Here is a 17,624-nt window from a genome sequence, read left to right on the forward strand (position 1 = left end):
TGAGCTGGGTGGCTTCTGAAGGCATCTTCTGAGACTCCAGAGCCTGGAACCCCAACAGAGGCCCCCAGACATCCTCCCTGGGCGGGCCTCTCCAGGGCCAGCCAGATCCCCAGGGGGCTGTGCACAAGGCCCCAGAGGCAGGCGTCTCCTCCCTGCCCCAGGGCAGGCTCCGTCCCTCTCCAGGTCTGCAGTGTCCCTCTGCCACTCTCAGCCCAGGTCAGGGACCGGGAGGAGGAGTGGTTTGAGAAGGATGAGCCCCAAGACCTTCTGACCCCAGCCTCGACGGCTACTCAGATACAGTGGGAGATGAGGTCCTGCACCCACCTGGGGGGGAGTCCTGGGCAAGGAGTGTGCGGCAGCTCAGGAGCAGCCTCTCTGGGGGCCAGCAGCCCAGAGCAACAGGTGTAAGGTGGCTGCTGCCCTCTGGGGGTGGCCAGTCAGAGCAGGGCTGTCCAGAGTGGGGACGGGGTGGCTCTGGAATGGTGTACTGTGGACCCACCCACCCAGGGCCATGATCCAAGGGCTCAAGGACACTCTAACCCAGCAGTTCTTTATTTGGATGTTGGCCTGGCTTCCACGGGTAAGGGGTTGACAGGGCATGGTGGGGAGGAAGCCTAGAAATGGACGTGGGGCATGGGGGTAAGAGACAAGGTCCTCCAAGCATGGAGGGGGTGAGGGAAGATGGGCAGCGCCCTGTCTCTGGGTCCCAGCTGAGGTGAGCAGAGTCACTGCCAGGAGACTCTGGCCCACTGACGTGGGCGCCAGGCCCTGGGCCCCACCTGAGAGGACACAGCTGGCGGGCCTCCTCAGGACTGACCAGTGCCTTGGGCCTTCTTTATTTCCTGCCAGAGAGAAAGAGAGGCTGAGGAAAGGAAGGTCTCGCCCAGGGCCTGGGGCCACCACATCACCTGTCCCAGCCTGCTTTACCCGTTTGCCACACAGATGTCTGAGGCCCCACCTCCACCCCAGCCCACCTCGGAGAGCGCCTCCTTCAGGGCCCAGTAGGCCTTGTCCAGACTGTCGTTGACGATGATCAGGTCAAACAGGCCGGGCTCCTTGCCTGAGGGTGGGGGCAGGGTCAGTGGAAGCTCTGGGAACGGAGCGGGGGTCTGGGGACCCTTCACAGGGACCACAGGGCTGGGTGACGGCTCCAGCCCTCCTGTGCCCCTTGGTGGGGGGACTGGTCTCCTGCGGGGTGTGGGGGGGTCTAGGGGAGGCCGTGTGCTGGGCGCCCTCACTCACTGCTCTCCATGTCAGCCCGGGCAGCTGCCAGACGCTTGGCCAGGCTCTCCTCTGTCTCTGTGTTCCGCTGTCGCAGCCGCTGCTCCTGAGACAGAGCACGAGGTCAGAAGGTCCGAGCACGCGGGGCTGCCCCCCACGCCCCGCCTCGGCCCCCACCAGGACATCCAGTGAGGGCGGCTGCACGAAGATGTAGATGGGCCGCAGGTCGGTCTTCTTGATGTTGCGCACGCCCTGCAGGTCCACGTCCAGCACGCAGATGCGGTTCATGGCCTGCACGGCCCGCACGGCGGCCTTGCTGGGGAGTGAGGGGAGGGGAGCCGCTCAGCCGTGGGCGCCCCAGTCCTAGCAGCCCCCGCGGCTTCAGAGAGCCTCAGTGGGACCTCATCCCCCATCCCCCGCTCTGGGTCTGTCTGGGGGTGCCCACAAGGGCCTACTCTAACTGGCATCTGCTCCTTCATTCTGGAAGCACTCCGAGCAACGCTTGCACGAGGGGGCCCTCTGCTGGTCCAGGGGTGGTGGTAGGGAGTGTGTCTGTTAGGGAGTAGCAACCTTCAGACCCCGGCCCAGAGCCTCTCCCTCTCCTGGCACCTCCCCCCAGGCCCCACACCACGCCATCACCTCAACCAGTCCCACCCGCCCATCACGCCTCCAGAAGTGTCTGTACTACCTTCTGGCTCACGTCCCCAGGCTGGTGATGGCAACCCCCTCCCATGTCCTGCCTGCGGGGGCCCTGCGTGGGGAGGGATGCTCTGGCCCCCACTGCACAACAGGACACGCCCCTGGGCTTTCTCACCTCCTGGCCGCCCTTTGCAGGCCCTGGCCCCTCACCCAGGGGTCACCAAGTACTATGTGCTCCTCACCCGCTGAGGGGAGCGCCCCTCAGTGGGTCCTGTGTGTCTCAACAGTGGCCAAATGACCCCCCTCAGTGGCCCACTGCTCTGCCCATCTGCACCCGGGGCAGAGGACGATGGGTCCTGGCGGTGCCCGCCTCCCCCAGCCAGGCGGCTCAGGGACCGGCTGTGCACAGAGGCAGGCCTGGGCCTGCCTGCCTGAGTCAGGACACTGCTCCTGGGCCTTGTGAGTCAGATGGGAGGAGCCAGCAGAGACCCTGTTCTGGTTGGTTGGTAGCGTGGGAGGGGGTGCAGCTGCTGTTTTGCCAGGGACCCTTCCCAGGCTACCCTACTGACTGGAGGGGAAGGGCCACATGAAACCTGCAGACCCCTAAGACACAGGTCCCCTGAGTCCTCCCTGCACGCTGGCTCCTCGTCTGGCCCACTTCTCACAGCAGCCTGGCCAGGAGACACAAGTGGGGCTGGGCCCGGAGTGGGTAGCCCGGAGATTTCTGACTCAAGCTCCATCATGACCTCTAGAGGGCTGAGTCCTTGGCCTCAAGTGCCCAGACAGCCGGCAGAGAGAAACCCCAACCTGGGGCCCAGCCAAGGGGAGACCCCCAGGGCCTACAGACACCCCCTGCCTGGGTCACCCACTCCTGGTCCCTGGGGGAATGAGAGGAAGGGAAGGCCCAAAGCACCGCCCACCTGGTCCCATACAAGTTCCCTGAGAACTCGGCGTGCTCGATGAAGTCTCCAGCAGCAATGTCGCGCTGCATCACCTCCCTGGTCACAAAGTAGTAATCTGCAAGGAGAAGGTGCAGACAGGAGACAGGCTCAGGCGCCCCTGACGAGCGTTGGGCTGCTAGCGTCTTGTGCCGGAGCACAGGGCCATCTGGCCAAGCTCACCTTTGCCGTTCTCCTCTCCTGGCCTCGGGTCCCTTGTCGTGTCTAGGAATAAGTAACAGCGATGGCCTTGGGACACCTGGAACCTCAAGTATCCCATCCCCAGGGCCTGCCCCGTGGCCTGCCGCCCATCCAGAGGTGTGGGAAGGGAGGCTACAGACTGGGGTCGGCAGTGTGGGGGCTTCCGCCCCAGTGTGTGGCAGTGGGCGCGGTGCATCAGGGCATGTTAGCAAGGGTCTTTGTCCCCAGTCTCTTCTGGACCCTCCCCCACCTCCCCGGGGCCTCACGGGACACGCTGAAGCCAAAGATGCTGCCATGTTCCTGCAGGAGTTTCTTCAGTAGGGTGCTCTTCCCAGCCCCTGAGGGTCCGCTCAGGACAACGGGCCTTGGTCCTGACATCCCTGTGGGGAGGCGGGGGGAGAGGCAAGTCTCAGCAGGGCCTTGCTCCCTGCTGCATGGAGGTGGACGTGCTGCTGCGTATGGTGGTGGCTGCAGTGCCCAAGTGAACTCACCCCAGCAATGAGGCAGAGCCGAGGTACCACCACTCAGAGCCATGCCTAAACCCCGCCTATGCCTCCCTGTGGGTGGTGACACGTGCACCGACCACAAATGCGTGGCCTCCCCAGCTGTCCACTACTACCCTACGTCTCAAGGAGCCTGGACTTTGGCTCCTGGGAGGGGCACATCCAGGTCCCAATTCCTGTGTCTCCTGGCACCACACTTCGGAGGTGTCCTTGGTCAAGGTCAGTGGAACCCAAGGTCTGTTCTGGGAACTTCCATTGAAAAGTGAGGAGCTAATCCCAGGGTCCCTGACTCCCCTCTGTGATACCTGGGTCTCATGAAGCCAGCAGGAGAGCAGGGCATCACCCTCCCAGCTCGTAACATAGGGTGCCTGCCACAGGTGAGAACACCGAGGGCAGGAAGGGTGGGAGAGGTCTGGAGGGATCAGCTGAGCCTGCTCTATCCCCACTGGACCACCCTGCAGCCCTCATATAGGACCTACCTTCTGAGTAGCCTCTGTGCTCAGCTTGGGGCTGCACTGGCTGAGCTGAGACAGTGGTAATCCTTGCCTGCTCCCCACTGTCTGAGCACTAAATCCCTCCCAATGCAGCCCGCACCACCTGCTCAACAGAGGGAAACGCTGCTCCTCACCCGAGAAGTGCACCTGCCTCCCGAGCCATGTGACAAGACGAGCTGAGGAAGGTTAGGTGCACTGGGAGCCGCAGAAGACAGGAATCAAGGCTGGCACTAAGCTAAGGGGCTAGCAGGCTATGCACTGCCCCAGAGGGAGGCAGAGCCCAGACGCGCGTGTGATGAGCTGGCCTGCCCCTGCAGTGCTCTGTGTGGAGGTCCCCAGGCAGCAGTGGTGGCCAGCAGTGAGGCCCGGGAGGAACAGGCCACTCTGCGTGGGCAGCTCTCCAGCAGGCCCCCTGGTGGGCACTGCTTTCCTAATCTGCAATGTAGGCCAACCTGGGTAATCTGGCTAAAGCATGGCTATTCTGGGACCATCAGGCTGTATGCAAATGCCCTGAAGAAGGACTCGGGAATCAGACATGACCACCTGCTGAAAGAGATAGAAGAAATGGATCCAGAGGAGCTCACCACCGCTCTGTCATTTCTGAGTGGCCAGTTCTTAGCTCCTTTGTCCCGTCCCAGTTTCCTACTAGAATAGTGAAAGTGAAGTTGCTTGGTCGTGTTCGACTCTGCAACCCCATGGACTGTAGCCCACCAGGCTCCTCCATCCGAGCGGTTTTCCAGGCAAGAATACTGGAGTGGGGTGCCATTTCCTTTTCCAGGCGATCTTCCTGACCCAGGGCTTGAACCCAGGTCTCCCGCACTGCAGGCAGCCTCTTTATCATCTGAGCCACCAGGGAAGCCAACAGTGCATTATTGTAAGACAGCAAGTCCCACTGAGTCACAGCTCCTTTCTGGGGTCCTGATTTTCCCCCCCAGACACAGCGCCACCATACAAATGCCCACACATTTGTGTGTCTGACTCCAAGCCCACTGCTGTTGCCTGCCCAGGAGAGCACAGCACCCTTGCTACCCTAAGGACTGGTGCAAGGGAAGGTCTCACTTCTGCCTCACACTGCCCTTCATAAAGTCCCTTCCTTTGCAGAACGAACATCCTGTGGGCAGCCCAGCCCAGCCTGTCCTGACTTTCTAGGTGCTGAGTGACCAGGGTGCTGGGTGAGTTATGGGGGAGGGATATCGGAGGGCAGAGGAGATACTGGGGGTCACTAGGTCCCTGAGCAAGGTTGCTGCTTCTAGAGGGGCCCTGGAAAGGGAGTATGGAGGCTGGGGTCTGTCACCCACTGGCTGGCCTCTGGATTGTGCCAAGTCACCACTGCACACATGTCCCTGCCAACCTCGCAAGCAGGGGCAGCTGTGGCCGTTCAGCATCCTAGGTCTTCCCAGGCCCCAGCCACAGGAATGTGAGTTTCCCCAGGGCAGGGGTAACACCAAAGTGGACACATGCCAGGTCTCACAAGAGGTGAACCAGAAAGCCTCCAGGGGCCTTGCTCACAGCAACAAACGCTCCACTTGGTGGGTGCACCTGGCACCTTCTGGACCCAACTTGGGGCATCCACCTCCAGGGAGTGGAGGACCCATCACACCTGCCTATGAAGATCCCCCTCAGGAACACTCTGCTCCTTTCCTCACGCCCAACTTGGGCAGGTCCCCCACCCTCACATCCCAGACCCACAACTACACACCTGCCAGCAACACCCAGGCTGTGCCTTACCTGCTCTGTGCTCCAGGCTAGCACAGGCACCCTAACACACTCCCCTGGCAGTTCCTGCTCTGCTTCCCATGCATACGGCCATGGCTAGATGTTGTGGTCACAAGCTCTAACATCTGAACACTGGAAAACTACACAGAGAAGACACGTCTTCAATCAGGACCAATTACTACACACGCAAGTCTCAGCGCCTGAAACCCTCACGGGCCATGTTGTGCAAAAGTCTTACTCATCGTCTCGCCTCGAAACCCTGGCTTCCATCTGGCTTTATGTCCCATGTCGGAACTCTGGGGGCAGGGACACAGCCCCTGCATCCCGCTGAGACCTCCCACCCCCAGCCCAACCACCACGGGCAGTGACCAGCAGGCACGTACGCGCACCCGGGGGACTGGCTGATGGCTGCGACACTCACTGCCTGCGTGGGTCCAAATCATCACTGCACCCTGCCGGCTCTGCCTCACAGGGTGTCCTCCCGAGTCCCCACCTGCCCCTCAAGCCCGGGCCCCAGGCCTCTTCAGAGCTGTCATTCATTCAACCTTCTTCAAAGGTTACACTGCTGGGCACAAGGGGAGAGGGAACCACCCAGCACCACTGCCTCGAGGTGGGTGGGATCTAGCCGGCCAAGCTCATCTGTGCATCTCTGTAGTCTTTCCTCTTGTGGGGTCCCTCCCTGAGGCTGTCTCCTTTCACCACAAAGGTTTGAACCACACAGACCCCGTCGGAGTGGCCGAGCCTGGCAGAAGGCACCTGGGGAGCTGCTGAGTGCTGGGCTCCACCCAGGGACCACGGTGACAAGAGTGTGCACGAAAGCCTCCTCCGACAGGGGCACCCTCAGTGTGGGACCGAGCTCAAGGCCTCTCGGTCCCAGTGACCAAGTGCCCCAGCCCCCGAGGCTGATTCTGGCCCCATCTCCTGATAGAACTGACTGGCAGTTAGGAATGTTCTGTCGCCCCTACTCCTTGACTATTTCACAATTCCAAACTCCAGCTTCCCAGCAAGATACTGGAAATTTTCACAAGGACACCAATAAGGATGAGGGATGCAATTTCTGTAGGAATCGCTGGTGCAAGCCTGTGTGTTCTGGAATGCTCTCTTCACAAGGAGCTCCTCAGGCAGACCTGGGGGGTTTGCTCTCCCTTCTGCTTCTACCCGACTTCCCGTCCCGTCCCAAGGGCGGGGCATGGCCACCACTTTGTCCTCTCTGAGAGCCTAAGACAAGGCACAGCCCTCTGGGGACAGAGAAGGGAGAGTCACGCCCCATCAGCACTCTAGACCTGCGCTCATCTGGGTCAGGACGGCTGGCCACGCTCCATCCCCCAAACAGGCTGTGTGGGACGGAGGAACTTCTCTGGCCGTGGCCTCAGGCGCTCCACGTGTGGGACGTGTCCTGGCCCAGTGACTTTCAGAAAACACTTCACCTTCAAGAACCTAATTTGAAATGGGAGAGCCAGTGTTTCCTTTTTACTTCTTCTCACAGTAGGGTGGGACCATGCCTTGCATGGAGGAAGCTTGGCCCTCTCAGGGAAGAAGCAAGAAGCCACACCATGGCAAGAAGCGCACACACTGTGGAGGACTTAGGCCTGTCACGGCACTACACAGCTGCATCTGGGTCTCCTTCCATAGAGAAGAATCGAGATTCAGTCTCATGTGAGAGCCTCAGTTCTAGCCCTAAGGGAAGGTAGAGGGAGCGAGAACGGGGAAAGGGGTCCAGGACATACAAACCATGGAGCAGGAAGAAGCCCGACCCCTTCTGGGTGGAGAAGGTTCACTCTCACAGAAGGGGAAGAAAGGATCAGCCAGGCACCAGGGAGAATCAAGGCCCAGCACACACAGGATCAGAGAGGGACCTGGAGGAAACCACGGCTGGGCACACCAAGGGTCAGAGGAGGACCCGGGAGGAGAAGAGGCCTCATGCCACTGCAGCCAGGCTCAGAGTCCGAGTGCAGGGCCGCTGCCACACCAGGGCCCCCAAGCCCACCCTCTGTGCCCACCCTGTCCTCCTGGAGGACTGAGGCCACCTCCCTCCACCCCAACCACACCGTGACACCTTCCCTCCTGCTCTTCCTCAAATTCTCTGAGCATGTTTCTTGACTTATGCTAAACGCGATGCAAAAGATGGAAATGAACAGTTCAGGTCTTTAAAAAAAAAAAAGTTTGGGTATGGCTGAAGAAAAATGTACAATTTTAGAACTCCCAGAATCTACTTACTACTCAAAGAAACTTCTGATCTTCCCAGTTCCAGACAAAGGTTGGGTCAACGTGTTCTCAGAATCTAAAGGAGAGCTCAGGCAAACTACATCTGTCACAGGTGTGGCACCAACTCAGATTACAAGCTGGCCTGGTGTGTGCAGGCAAGTGTGTGAAATCTTACAAGAGGACAGAGAGAGCGTTCATGTGGCAGGAAATTCAACTTGTTAATGATAAGACAGGAAGCCACACCCAGTCCACATTCCTCTTAGTGGTAAAGGTTTTCCTGGGTCCCTCACAAGTCATATGGGCTTTCCTGGTGGCTCAGACAATTAAGAATCTGCCTGCAATGCAGGAGACCCAAGTTGGATCCCTGGGTGGGGAAGATCCCTTGGAGGAGGAAATGACAACCCACTCCAGTATTCTTGCCTGAAGAATTCTATGAACAGAGGAGCCTGAACTACAGTCCATGGGGTCACAAAGAGTTGCACATGACTCAGCGACTAACACACTTCACAAGTCACGGTCTGGGAGGCGAATGACAGCAAAGCCCACATTTTGCAGGCACACCACCAAGGGACACTCGCATGGGACTCATGCATGAGTGATAGCCATGAAAAGCACATCTTGGCTTCCTCCTCCTGTCCTGGTTGGCCCCATCTCATACTGGCCAACCATCACCTCAGATTTCACCTCCCTCACCCCTATGCTGCTGCTGCTGCTGCTAAGTCACTTCAGTCGTGTCTGACTCTGTGCGACCCCAGAGACGGCAGCCCACCAGGCTCCCCAGTCCCTGGGATTCTCCAGGCAAGAACACTGCAGTGGGTTACCATTTCCTTCTCCAATGCATGAAAGTGAAAAGTGAAAGCGAAGTCGCTCAGTGTGTCTGACTCTTAGTGACCCCATAGACGGCAGCCCACCATGCTCCCCCGTCCCTGGGATTTTTCCAGGCAAGAACACTGGAGTGGGGTGCCATTGCCTTCTCCATCCATCCCTATGAAAGGCAGTCAAAACAAGCGAGGTGGCATACCTCACTGCTCCTCCTCAAACCAGCACCTGGGCAAAGGAAGCTTATTCCCCTCCACTGCTTCCAAAAGAATGTCTAAAAAAAGCAGATGAGCAGCTCCAGCAACCTAGACTCGCGGTGTCTTGTCCCCAGGGAAGCTGAACCCCAACTACCATGCCCCTGTCATGTCAGAAAGGCCTGCCACCAACAACCTGCTCCTGTATGGAATGCCCAACAGGGCTAGGTTGTGGGGCTGGCCAAGAAACTGCGGCAGTCCCAGGGGCCCTCCTGTCTGGGAGTCCGTGGAGCAGTCAGCTGTGCCCACCTAGGACCCTGCCCTGGGTTTGCAGTCTGCGGTGGGAACCAAACATAGCGCCAGAGCTGGACTACCGGGAGGATTTCCCTTAAGCGCGGCGTAGACTACGTATTTCTGCAGGCCAGGTGAGCTAATCGGGACTTTGGTGACTCTGCTGTACCAGGGGCAACCTAAGGGCCTTCAAAACCCTGATCTCCCAGGGTTTTGGGCTTTATTCTGTGGCCCTCCTTGGAGAAGGGTGTCAAGCTGCTTTCCCTCTTTGCCCCTCTGCATCCTGCAGGGTCCACAAGGCGTCCAGCATGAAGTCCTCAGACTGCAGGGGTTTTACAAACTGTTTGGAGCTTCCAATGTCAGAATAATTTCCTCTTATATTTTGGGGACTGATACAGGGGAACCAGTTTTTTAATTGTCCAAGTAAAAGTGCTTCTGCACTGCTGCTGCTGCTGCTGCTAAGTCGCTTCAGTCGTGTCCGACTCTCTGCGACCCCATAGACGGCAGCCCACCATGCTCCCCCGTCCCTGGGATTCTCTAGGCAAGGACACTGGAGTGGGTTGCCATTTCCTTCTCCAATGCATGAAAGTGAAAAGTGAAAGTGAAGTCTTTCAGTCGTGTCCGACTCTTAGCGACCCCATGGACTGCAGCCTACCAGGCTCCTCCGTCCATGGGATTTTCCAGGCAAGACTACTGGAGTGGGGTGCCATTGCCTTCTCCTCCAAGTAAAAATAATAACTACCAAAGGCAATTCTAACACAGAGCCACACTGGATAAAACTTCAAAGTGAAGGGAAGCCTCGCTGAATGTAACTCCATGCAGACTACCCTATTCTGGTCTCCCTCCGCTTTGCTTATCCTGAAACAGAGCTCTGGGAACCACGGAGGGACGCCGAGGGCAGTTTCGGTGGCTGGCGAAATGACAGAATTCACGAGCACAACCCCACGAGTCCCAGAAGGAGACCCACGACACCCGCGCTCAGCACGGGGTCCGGGCTCCTCGCACGCGAGTAGCGGCAGTCCCTGCCTCTCTGCCGCGGATTCAGACCGTGACACACGGGCCTGGATCCTCCTGTGGTCTGCGCGCGCCCAGAACTCCGTCCCGCTCTGAGGGGCCGCCACTCACCGTCCGAGAGGGCCCGGCCAAGGGCGGCCGCCGCCAGCCCGGCCAGCGGGCGCCGCAGCATGAAGGGCCGCCGTCGCCGCCGCCCGGGCGGACATACGTCACAGCGTCGCGCCGCGCCGGCCTCTCTCCGCCCCGAAGAGGCTTTCGTCACCGCCGCGCCAGACCCGCCTGAACCAGCGGGCGAGTAAGTCAGAGCTGCGCCGGCCGCGCCGCGCCTCGGAAGGCCGTACGTCAGCGCCGCGAGACCCTGCGCCCGCGGATGACGTCGGGGCGAAGCCACACGAGGAGTGAAAAGTAAGTTTACCTTGACTGTGTACTCACTTCTGGCCAGTCCCGCACCCGTTGGCCTGTGGCGGCCGAGCCGCTGGTCCTCGAGGCCGCTCCGGAGCCGGTGAGGGTGGCAAGTTGGTGCCGAAAAGGCGCCGCGTCGCGCGGGCTTGGAGGGCTTCCTTCAAGGGAGGGTCCGGGCCCTGCCGCTAGCCGCCCTTGAGGGTATCACCTGGGAGGTTTATGGCATTGCGGTTTCCTGTTGAGTCATCTCCTAAGGCGGAAGGAGGCCTGCAGGGAATCTTGACAGGGAGGGCTCTTTTCCTGGGGTCGTAATGTTTGAGACATCAAGTATTCGACATTTGAAGCAACTGGTTTATCACCGCGGAAACCTCAGCTTCCCTGGGAGTCAGGACTTAGTAAGCCGCGGCTGCTCTTTGGTAATCCTTACCTCGCTGCATTTTGTGAGAATGAAATGACCTTGGAAAACAGGTATGAGCTAGTCATCACCGTTTACGTTGCATTCCATCCTCAGAGTGCTTTGTCTGACTCAGTAACCCACCAGAATGGGCCCAGGCCCTGCTGCAGACAGTTTACTGAGTCAAAGTTTTGGGGAGTAGAACTGAGGCATCTGTAGATCAGAGACGTCCCACAGGTAATTCTAATGCCAGGTGAGGGCCGAAAGCCTCATAGATTGTTTGGGCAACACTTGCACTGACCTGGTAAAGTCTGTCCGAGATGGCTTTGTTCCTGCCTGGGATTTGTTGAGAACCGATTAGGTGGAAAGTCCTGTCTTTTAAAAAGATCTTTTATTTCCTTGCCTAGCAGTTGCACACTGAGCCAGTGAATGACCCTAGGCCTTCAGGTGCTGCAGGGGCTCTCAGGAGGAATGTCGGCCAAGGGCAGCCTGCTTCGGTAAGAATGGACTTTCAGGCCCTTTGGGACTCCTGTAATGGGGCCACCCGAAGAATCCCAACTCAACAGCCTTAGGCTTTGCAGCCTTAGTTAAGCCTCCAGAGCCAGCGCGTTTTATCTGGAGAAATACATACAAATACATATGTGTGGGGGTTTCCCTGGTGGCTCAGTCAGTAAAGAATCTGCCTGCAGTGCAGGAGACCCAGGTTTGATTGCTGGGTCGGGAAGATACCCTGGAGAAGGAAGTGGCACCCCACTCCAGTATTCGGGATTTCCTGGGAAATCCCATGGACAGAGGAGTCTGACCAGCTATCGTCCCTGGGGTGGCAAGAGTTGGACATGACTTAATGACTAAATCACCACCACCACATATGTATGGATACCTTAACAGTGTTGAAGGAGGAATGGAAGTGACTTGTGAGTACCTGGCACCAAACTGATGTGGTGGTGGCCACTGTCCTATTCAGAGCCTACAGGCCACCTCTGGAGAAGACCATGGCCTTGGTCTTCTTCCCATCAGACCTCTTCCCATCAGAACTGCCTCCCCATCTGCAAATCTCCCCAAGTGAGTGCTGATGGAGGAGAGAATGAATTCAGGTTTTAAATTGTTTCTGTGGAACCTAGGAAGAAGGATGTAGCACCTGAGCTGTGGGTTAGTATGAAGATGGGGAAGGGACTTGGTTGCAGCATTTCCAGAAGGGCCCTTGTGCTGGAAAAGGTTCATGTTGAAACTGCAGCCACTGTTCTGGTGGGAAAGCATTCACTCTTTCCACTCAAGGGTTGGTTCCTGCCCCTTCCAGGAGCCTCCTGAATCAGCAACCCCAGATTGTCTGGAGTGGCTGTGCCCTGAGCTCCGTGGTGTTGCTTAGGTACAGGCCCTGCCCAGCTCACTGTGGGTTCCTCTGGTGGTGGAGTTCACCCACTTCTTTCTCCCATCTTGCACTTCTGGAGGATTTTGCCAGAATTTACTGAGCACTCAGCTCGGGAGGGTCTGGGACTGATTTCATGGCAAGTAAGATACAGCTCTCTCGCCCCAGGCCATCATACTAGTGGAAGAAATGGGCCATCAGTCTGAGGAGTCAGCTGGAAATCGCAGTGGGGTGGCGGGGACCGCAGCCAAAGCGGAGGCTGCCATGCTGTGGCTGTGCATGGCCTGTGACTGCTTTGTGTAGAGAGAAGTCCTGAAAGTCTGGTGGGAGCTACTGAATTGATGTGAATATCAGGAAACAGATGGATTGAGGTACAATCTGTGGTTCGGAATTCAAGTTCGTATGAAAGCAGGCTGGAAGGGACTCTGTGTGTGGGGACGGGTGTCATGTGGCAAGGTTAGGACAGGGAAATCCAGGTCCTAAGTGGATGAGACAAATGTGGCCTCACGTAGCTGGGTTGAGCGGGGTGTGAATAGGCCCTATTCTGTCACCTTAGAGCATGTGCTCTGCACTGTGCAGAAGAGCTGTGTGCCCATCACACTCAGAAGCCAAGTGGACTGGGTGTCTCAGTCGGCTTGGGCTAACGCAGCAGAACACAGACAGGCAGCTTATGAAAACTGGAAGTCTGAGATTAGGGTGCCCGCAGGGTTCTGGTGAACCAGGTTCCTGGTTCAGAGATGGCTGCCTTGTGGTGGTGTCCTCATATGGAGAGAGTTACCTCTCTGGTCTCTTCTTATAAGGGCACCAATCATACTGTGGAGACTCCACCATCATCTAACCCTAATCACCATCCAAAGGTCCTACCTCCTGACACCATCTCACTGGGGTTAGGGCTTCAAGGTGTGAATGGGGACGGGGTGGACTCAAATGGACAGTTCACAACACCAGGTTTGCAGTCCCCTGGAAGTCAGCTTCCCATTCAGTGCTATAGTCTAGCACCATAGCCTTGGGGTCAGGCCTCACCAGAGACCCACCAGGGTTCTGGATGTGGAGTGGAGCTGCTCTGACCACATCCTGCCCTGGTGCGCGTTGCTGTGTGCCCCCACAGGAGCTGGGCTGCGTGGCCACTCTGGCCCTGGCGCCAGCCACTGACCAGCACACGTGTGTCTGCAGCCTGCTCTGGCAGCGTGGGATGACGAGGGCTGCCCCTGAGAGCTGCCGCTACCTGTATACATCCTCTTGGCGGGCTGACTGCAACAGAGCCTCACTCACTCGAGTGCACCGGCAGACCTACGCACGCCTCTACCCTATTCTCCTGGTCAAGCAGGATGGTTCCACCATCCACATCCGCTATCCAGAGCCGCGTCGGATACTCACAGTAAGCTTCCTTCCCCGACACTCCCTAGGATCAGGTCCTGGAGGACCTAGCCTGTAGAGACTACTCCTCCAGGAGCTCGTGGGCTTAGAACCCACCGTTGCTGGACTGGGAGGGGAGTGAGTCATGGGTCAGAATTTTTGGTTGAGGAGAGGGAAGAAGGTGACCTGGAGTGCACTCCACAGACCAAGGTAAGAAAGCAGTGAGCTGTATGGTTGAAAAAAAGTTTTGAAGCGAGAGAAAACCCACAGAACACATAAAACCTAAACTTATGTGGTAGATGATAACAAGGTGAAGCAGAGACCCTGGAGAACATCCTGGTACCCTCCACCTGAGCCGTGTACACACCCCTTCCTCCCCACAGATGCCTGTGGACCTGGACTCCTTGTCCCCAGAGGAAAGGCGTGCACGATTCCGAAAACGAGAGGGCCAGCTGAAAGAGAAGAAGGAGGAGCCAGAGCTCGCTGACGACTTTGATGTGGAGCAGTACAAGCAGTTTTGGACCAAAAAGTGATGGTGCCTGGAAGCTGCTGTGTCCTAGGGAATGCTGTGGAGCAGGGAGGGGCACGTGTCTTTAAATCATGAGTTGATGAAGCTGTATCTTGTGAAAAGATCAATACAAAGGACATTCAAATAACAGTCTTGACACTGTTGTAAATCCCTCAGAAAACATTTGTTCACCCTACAGATTCAATTCAGGGGCTGGCTAGTGGAGTGGCACCCCTCCACTCACTAGAATTGTTATCATTGAGTCTAATCTGGTCTGCTGTGATGATAAACAGAACTGCACTTGCCCAACAACTAGCTCAGTTTAGTTCAGATACTGACCCATCAGCAGTGACTGCCAACACCTTGGGGGTGACTGAGGCATTCTCTGCGCTGTCGGGGGGAATGAATGCAATGAGGTGTGCTTGCATGCTTCCTCGGAAACTAGACACAGCTGGTCCTCCCGAGGGCGGAGGCCGAGCGTGGCAGGCACGACCTGACCTTGGCCGCTGTCCTGTCTCCCAGGCAGCCGGCTACCTGATAGACACCTCCAACAGCTATAGTTGGAAGCCTTCAGTCGTTGTCTCGTGCCTACCCCTCCAGCACAGCCCCGGGAACACGGCACGCAATGGGAACTGTGGCTCTGGGGCGTCACCCACATAATATGATTTATAAAATTGTCGGTCGTGGCAGCGCGATGCTTAGGTACAGCCGCCTCACCTTTCGCAAGTGCAGATGCTGTGTCGCGTCAGTGTGCAGGCGCTCTGGCTAGGACGCCCGGGGCGGGAAGGGGGACAGTGCGCAAGCGCGCGGGGCTGGCGCGGAAGTGACGTCACCGTGTGCGACGCCGGAGTGGGAGCTGGGACCTGTAGGGCCTTGGTACTTGGAATCCCGGGGAGAGGGCTGCACGTTACCGCAATGTTCGGCTCCAGCCGGGGCGGCGTGCGCGGCGGGCAGGACCAGTTCAGCTGGGAGGATGTGAAGACTGACAAGCAGAGGGAGAACTACCTGGGTGAGTGGGGCGCCGGGACCCGGAGCTCGCGGGCTGTGGGTTCGCCGAGCCGCGGGCCGTGCGGAGGGCTTGGCGTTCTGTTCCCGCAGGCAACTCGCTGATGGCCCCGGTGGGCCGCTGGCAGAAGGGCCGTGACCTCACTTGGTACGCCAAGGGCCGGGCGAACAGCGCTGGGCTGAGCCGGGAGCAGGAATTGGCGGCTGTGAGGCAGGCGGAACAGGAGGCGCTCATGGCAGCGCTGTGAGTGTGCCTCGGGAGCTTGAGTGGGGAGGCGGTGGTGGGGGGTGTTACTTCTGGGTGGGTGCGCGGCGGGGGTGGGTAGGACCGCGGCGTGGCTGGGGGAAGAGGCGAGGCGAGGCTCGCCGCTCCCTGAAGCTCACGCGCGGCCTCCGCAGAGGCTACAAGAACGTAAAGAAGCAGCCCACCGGCCTGAGCAAGGAGGTGAGATGGGCTCTTTTGGAGGGTGGGGCTGGGTTGGGGAGGGGGCTGATCCCGCTCTCCAGCGAGCACTTGCACTCCCCTCCACAGGATTTTGTTGAAGTTTGTAAGCGGGAAGGTGGTGACCCCGAAAAGGGAGTGGACCGGCTTCTGGGTCTTGGGAGCTCCAGGTGCGGGGCCGGAGGGGGGGGGCCTCGGGAGCCCCAGAAATCGCGAGGGTGCGGCTTCTTGGGGCTTGGCACTGTCAGCTGCCTAAGGTGGAAACCAGTGCGGGTCATCTAGGCCAACCACTTCTCTAGGGAGGCCTGGGGATGGGGGGCGGCCCTTGTCGTGGGGGTGTTTCACCATAGAGTATTTTACCCACGTTCCCGCAGTGGCTCTGTAGGGCGAGTGGCGCTGTCCCGGGAAGACAAAGAGGCCGCTAAGCTGGGGCTTTCGGTATTCACGGTAATTACTCCCAAATATGCTGGGATCTCATGGTGGGGTGGGAGTCGGTCTGAGCACCTCTTCCAGTTGAGGGCTACGAGGCAGGCCGTCTTTGGGGAGGCTCTCCCAGCTTCTGGCTGGTTCTTCCCTGTCGGTATGCCGGGGCACACTGCACGCCCCCAGAGTGGCATTTCTCGGCAGCACCACCGCGTGGAGAGCAGTCGGCCAGGGACCTCCTTGGCTTTGGCCAAGAAGAAGCTTCGGTCAGAGGAGAAGGTGGAGCCGGGGTAAGGCCCTCCCCCCCAGGGCACAGAACTGCTTTCTCTCAGCATGTTGGCTGCTTCTCCAGTCAGGTTCCCAGCTCCAGCCCTCTTTTTCTTCTGAGGAGCCTTGGGGTGCAGTGAGCCCTAGGGAAGGCTCATGACTGCCCACCAACCCGCAGCAGGGTCAGGGGCACTGGAGGGTGTCAGCACTTGGCCCCAAGAGTGCAGGGGCATCCTAGTGGGAGGGCTGGAAGCAGCAATGAGATTGTCAGGTAGGTGCTGCCCTGCAGACCTTTTGCCATAGTCGTGTCTGTGCTGCTCATGGTAGCTGCTGGCCACACGTGGTACTGAGTTATTCTTAGTGACTTGAGGTTGGAATGGCTACACATGGTCAGTGGCCACTGTGGTCTAGACCCCCCAAAGCCCCAGAGGCTTCTAGCACTCATGCACTCCCCCTTGTAGTCCTGAAAGTCACAGGAAGAGCAGGAAAGAGAAGAAAAAGAAGAGGCACAAGAAAGAGAAAAGAAAAAAAGAAAAGGATCGTGGGAGGCGGCTGGATTCCTCACTGCCCCCTGCTCCCATCCAGTAGGTGCAGCTGCCTAGGGGTGGAGATGAGGTGTGCTTGGCAGGCCGAGCCCCTCAGCCCAGGCATCTCGTGGTCTCCCTAGGCATGACTCTGACTCTTCAACTTGCTGCAAGAAGCGCAGGCACGACAGTGACTGAGGCCCAGGGGTCTGGAGGACTGGCCTGTGGGGGTTACCCCAGGCTCCCAGAGAGGCTTGAAGTCCCTCAGTCGTGTCCAGCTCTTTGTGACCCCATCGACTATAGCCCGCCAGGCTCCTCTGTCCATGGAATTCTCCAGGCCAGAATACTGAAGAGGCTTAGTTGTGGTCCAGTACGGCTACTTCTATTTTTCTTTGTATTGACCCACTCTTTGTACTTAAATAAACTTATTTTAAGTGGAAAGTGTCTTATACTAAGAAGAAAGTTGCTGTTGTGTCCTAACAGAAAGTGATGTGTGAAATGCGGTAAATCTTGGGAGTTCCAGGAAGGCCATCTGCAGTCACACTGAGGGGCACTGTCCTTTTGGTGGTCAGCATCCTGGGGTCCCCTGTTGGCCTGGCCCCTGCATCTACTTCAGGTGTACCAAGAGCCCTGGATTATGTGTAGTCAGCAGGGAGGGCGGAGGGACCAAAGCTGCTCAGCTACAAGCAGGTGACCGTGCTA

The 17,624-nt window shown here is 58.2% G+C and overlaps 3 protein-coding genes across 52 annotated transcripts; 2 read left to right on the forward strand and 1 right to left on the reverse strand.

Annotated features, from left to right (window-relative positions):
* Positions 1–124: 124 nt before the first annotated feature.
* GUK1 (guanylate kinase 1) lies at positions 125–10,806 on the reverse strand. 28 transcript variants are annotated; one of them, XR_015166389.1, is made up of 9 exons: positions 10,347–10,439; positions 3,266–3,379; positions 2,982–3,023; positions 2,781–2,877; positions 1,677–1,773; positions 1,399–1,537; positions 1,243–1,327; positions 975–1,060; positions 530–842 (listed from the first exon to the last, which is right to left on the reverse strand). XR_015166389.1 is itself a non-coding variant. In XM_086408047.1 (9 exons), exons 1-9 carry the CDS (start codon positions 10,439–10,441, stop codon positions 807–809), a joined length of 780 nt encoding a protein of 259 aa, XP_086264173.1. In that variant the 5' UTR covers positions 10,442–10,446; the 3' UTR covers positions 530–806. The 28 variants fall into 28 exon arrangements, 25 of the variants coding, with proteins under 25 accessions (XP_086264151.1, XP_086264153.1, XP_086264148.1 ...); XR_015166390.1 differs by having other exon boundaries at positions 928–1,060; XR_015166392.1 differs by lacking the exon at positions 10,347–10,439 and adding an exon at positions 7,930–8,094.
* On the forward strand, positions 10,507–14,411 carry MRPL55 (mitochondrial ribosomal protein L55). 21 transcript variants are annotated; one of them, XM_086408069.1, is made up of 5 exons: positions 10,507–10,640; positions 11,439–11,528; positions 12,566–12,768; positions 13,506–13,775; positions 14,137–14,411. In XM_086408069.1, exons 4-5 carry the CDS (start codon positions 13,590–13,592, stop codon positions 14,284–14,286), a joined length of 336 nt encoding a protein of 111 aa, XP_086264195.1. In that variant the 5' UTR covers positions 10,507–10,640; positions 11,439–11,528; positions 12,566–12,768; positions 13,506–13,589; the 3' UTR covers positions 14,287–14,411. The 21 variants fall into 21 exon arrangements, with proteins under 21 accessions (XP_086264195.1, XP_086264194.1, XP_086264198.1 ...); XM_086408068.1 differs by having other exon boundaries at positions 13,571–13,775; XM_086408072.1 differs by having other exon boundaries at positions 11,442–11,528.
* Positions 14,412–15,099: 688 nt separating this feature from the next.
* On the forward strand, positions 15,100–17,363 carry C7H1orf35 (chromosome 7 C1orf35 homolog). Of its 3 annotated transcripts, XM_086408052.1 has the most exons (8): positions 15,100–15,270; positions 15,360–15,510; positions 15,666–15,711; positions 15,799–15,878; positions 16,083–16,155; positions 16,336–16,421; positions 16,860–16,982; positions 17,066–17,363. In XM_086408052.1, the coding sequence occupies exons 1-8, from the start codon at positions 15,177–15,179 to the stop codon at positions 17,118–17,120; spliced, it is 708 nt and encodes a 235-aa protein (XP_086264178.1). In that variant the 5' UTR covers positions 15,100–15,176; the 3' UTR covers positions 17,121–17,363. The 3 variants fall into 3 exon arrangements, 2 of the variants coding, with proteins under 2 accessions (XP_086264178.1, XP_086264179.1); XR_015166395.1 differs by lacking the exon at positions 16,336–16,421; XM_086408053.1 differs by lacking the exon at positions 16,860–16,982.
* Positions 17,364–17,624: the final 261 nt, after the last annotated feature.

The sequence above is a fragment of the Bos grunniens genome, chromosome 7 (genome assembly GCF_055505025.1).
Source record: "Bos grunniens cultivar Pamir isolate PY7600 chromosome 7, Bosgru_T2T1.0, whole genome shotgun sequence".
In the NCBI taxonomy this organism is placed as follows: domain Eukaryota; kingdom Metazoa; phylum Chordata; class Mammalia; order Artiodactyla; family Bovidae; genus Bos; species Bos grunniens.

Bases quoted from the DNA above. Each gene is read 5' to 3' on its own strand.
- GUK1 (XM_086408022.1), bottom strand. From the start codon at position 10,407: ATGCTGCGGCGCCCGCTGGCCGGGCTGGCGGCGGCCGCCCTTGGCCGG. The intron at 1,774-2,780 runs GTGGGCGGTGCT...ACTCCCTAACAG, and splicing joins GGGAACTTGTATGGGACCAG to ACACACTCCCTACCACCACC. The intron at 1,534-1,676 runs GTAGGCCCTTGT...CTCCCCAGCAAG, and splicing joins AGGAGCAGATGCCAGTTAGA to GCCGCCGTGCGGGCCGTGCA.
- MRPL55 (XM_086408063.1), top strand. From the start codon at position 11,461: ATGACCCTAGGCCTTCAGGTGCTGCAGGGGCTCTCAGGAGGAATGTCG. The intron at 11,529-13,570 runs GTAAGAATGGAC...GTGTGTCTGCAG, and splicing joins GCCAAGGGCAGCCTGCTTCG to CCTGCTCTGGCAGCGTGGGA. The intron at 13,776-14,136 runs GTAAGCTTCCTT...TCCTCCCCACAG, and splicing joins AGCCGCGTCGGATACTCACA to ATGCCTGTGGACCTGGACTC.
- C7H1orf35 (XM_086408052.1), top strand. From the start codon at position 15,177: ATGTTCGGCTCCAGCCGGGGCGGCGTGCGCGGCGGGCAGGACCAGTTC. The intron at 15,879-16,082 runs GTGCGGGGCCGG...ACGTTCCCGCAG, and splicing joins CTGGGTCTTGGGAGCTCCAG to TGGCTCTGTAGGGCGAGTGG. The intron at 16,983-17,065 runs GTAGGTGCAGCT...TGGTCTCCCTAG, and splicing joins CTGCCCCCTGCTCCCATCCA to GCATGACTCTGACTCTTCAA.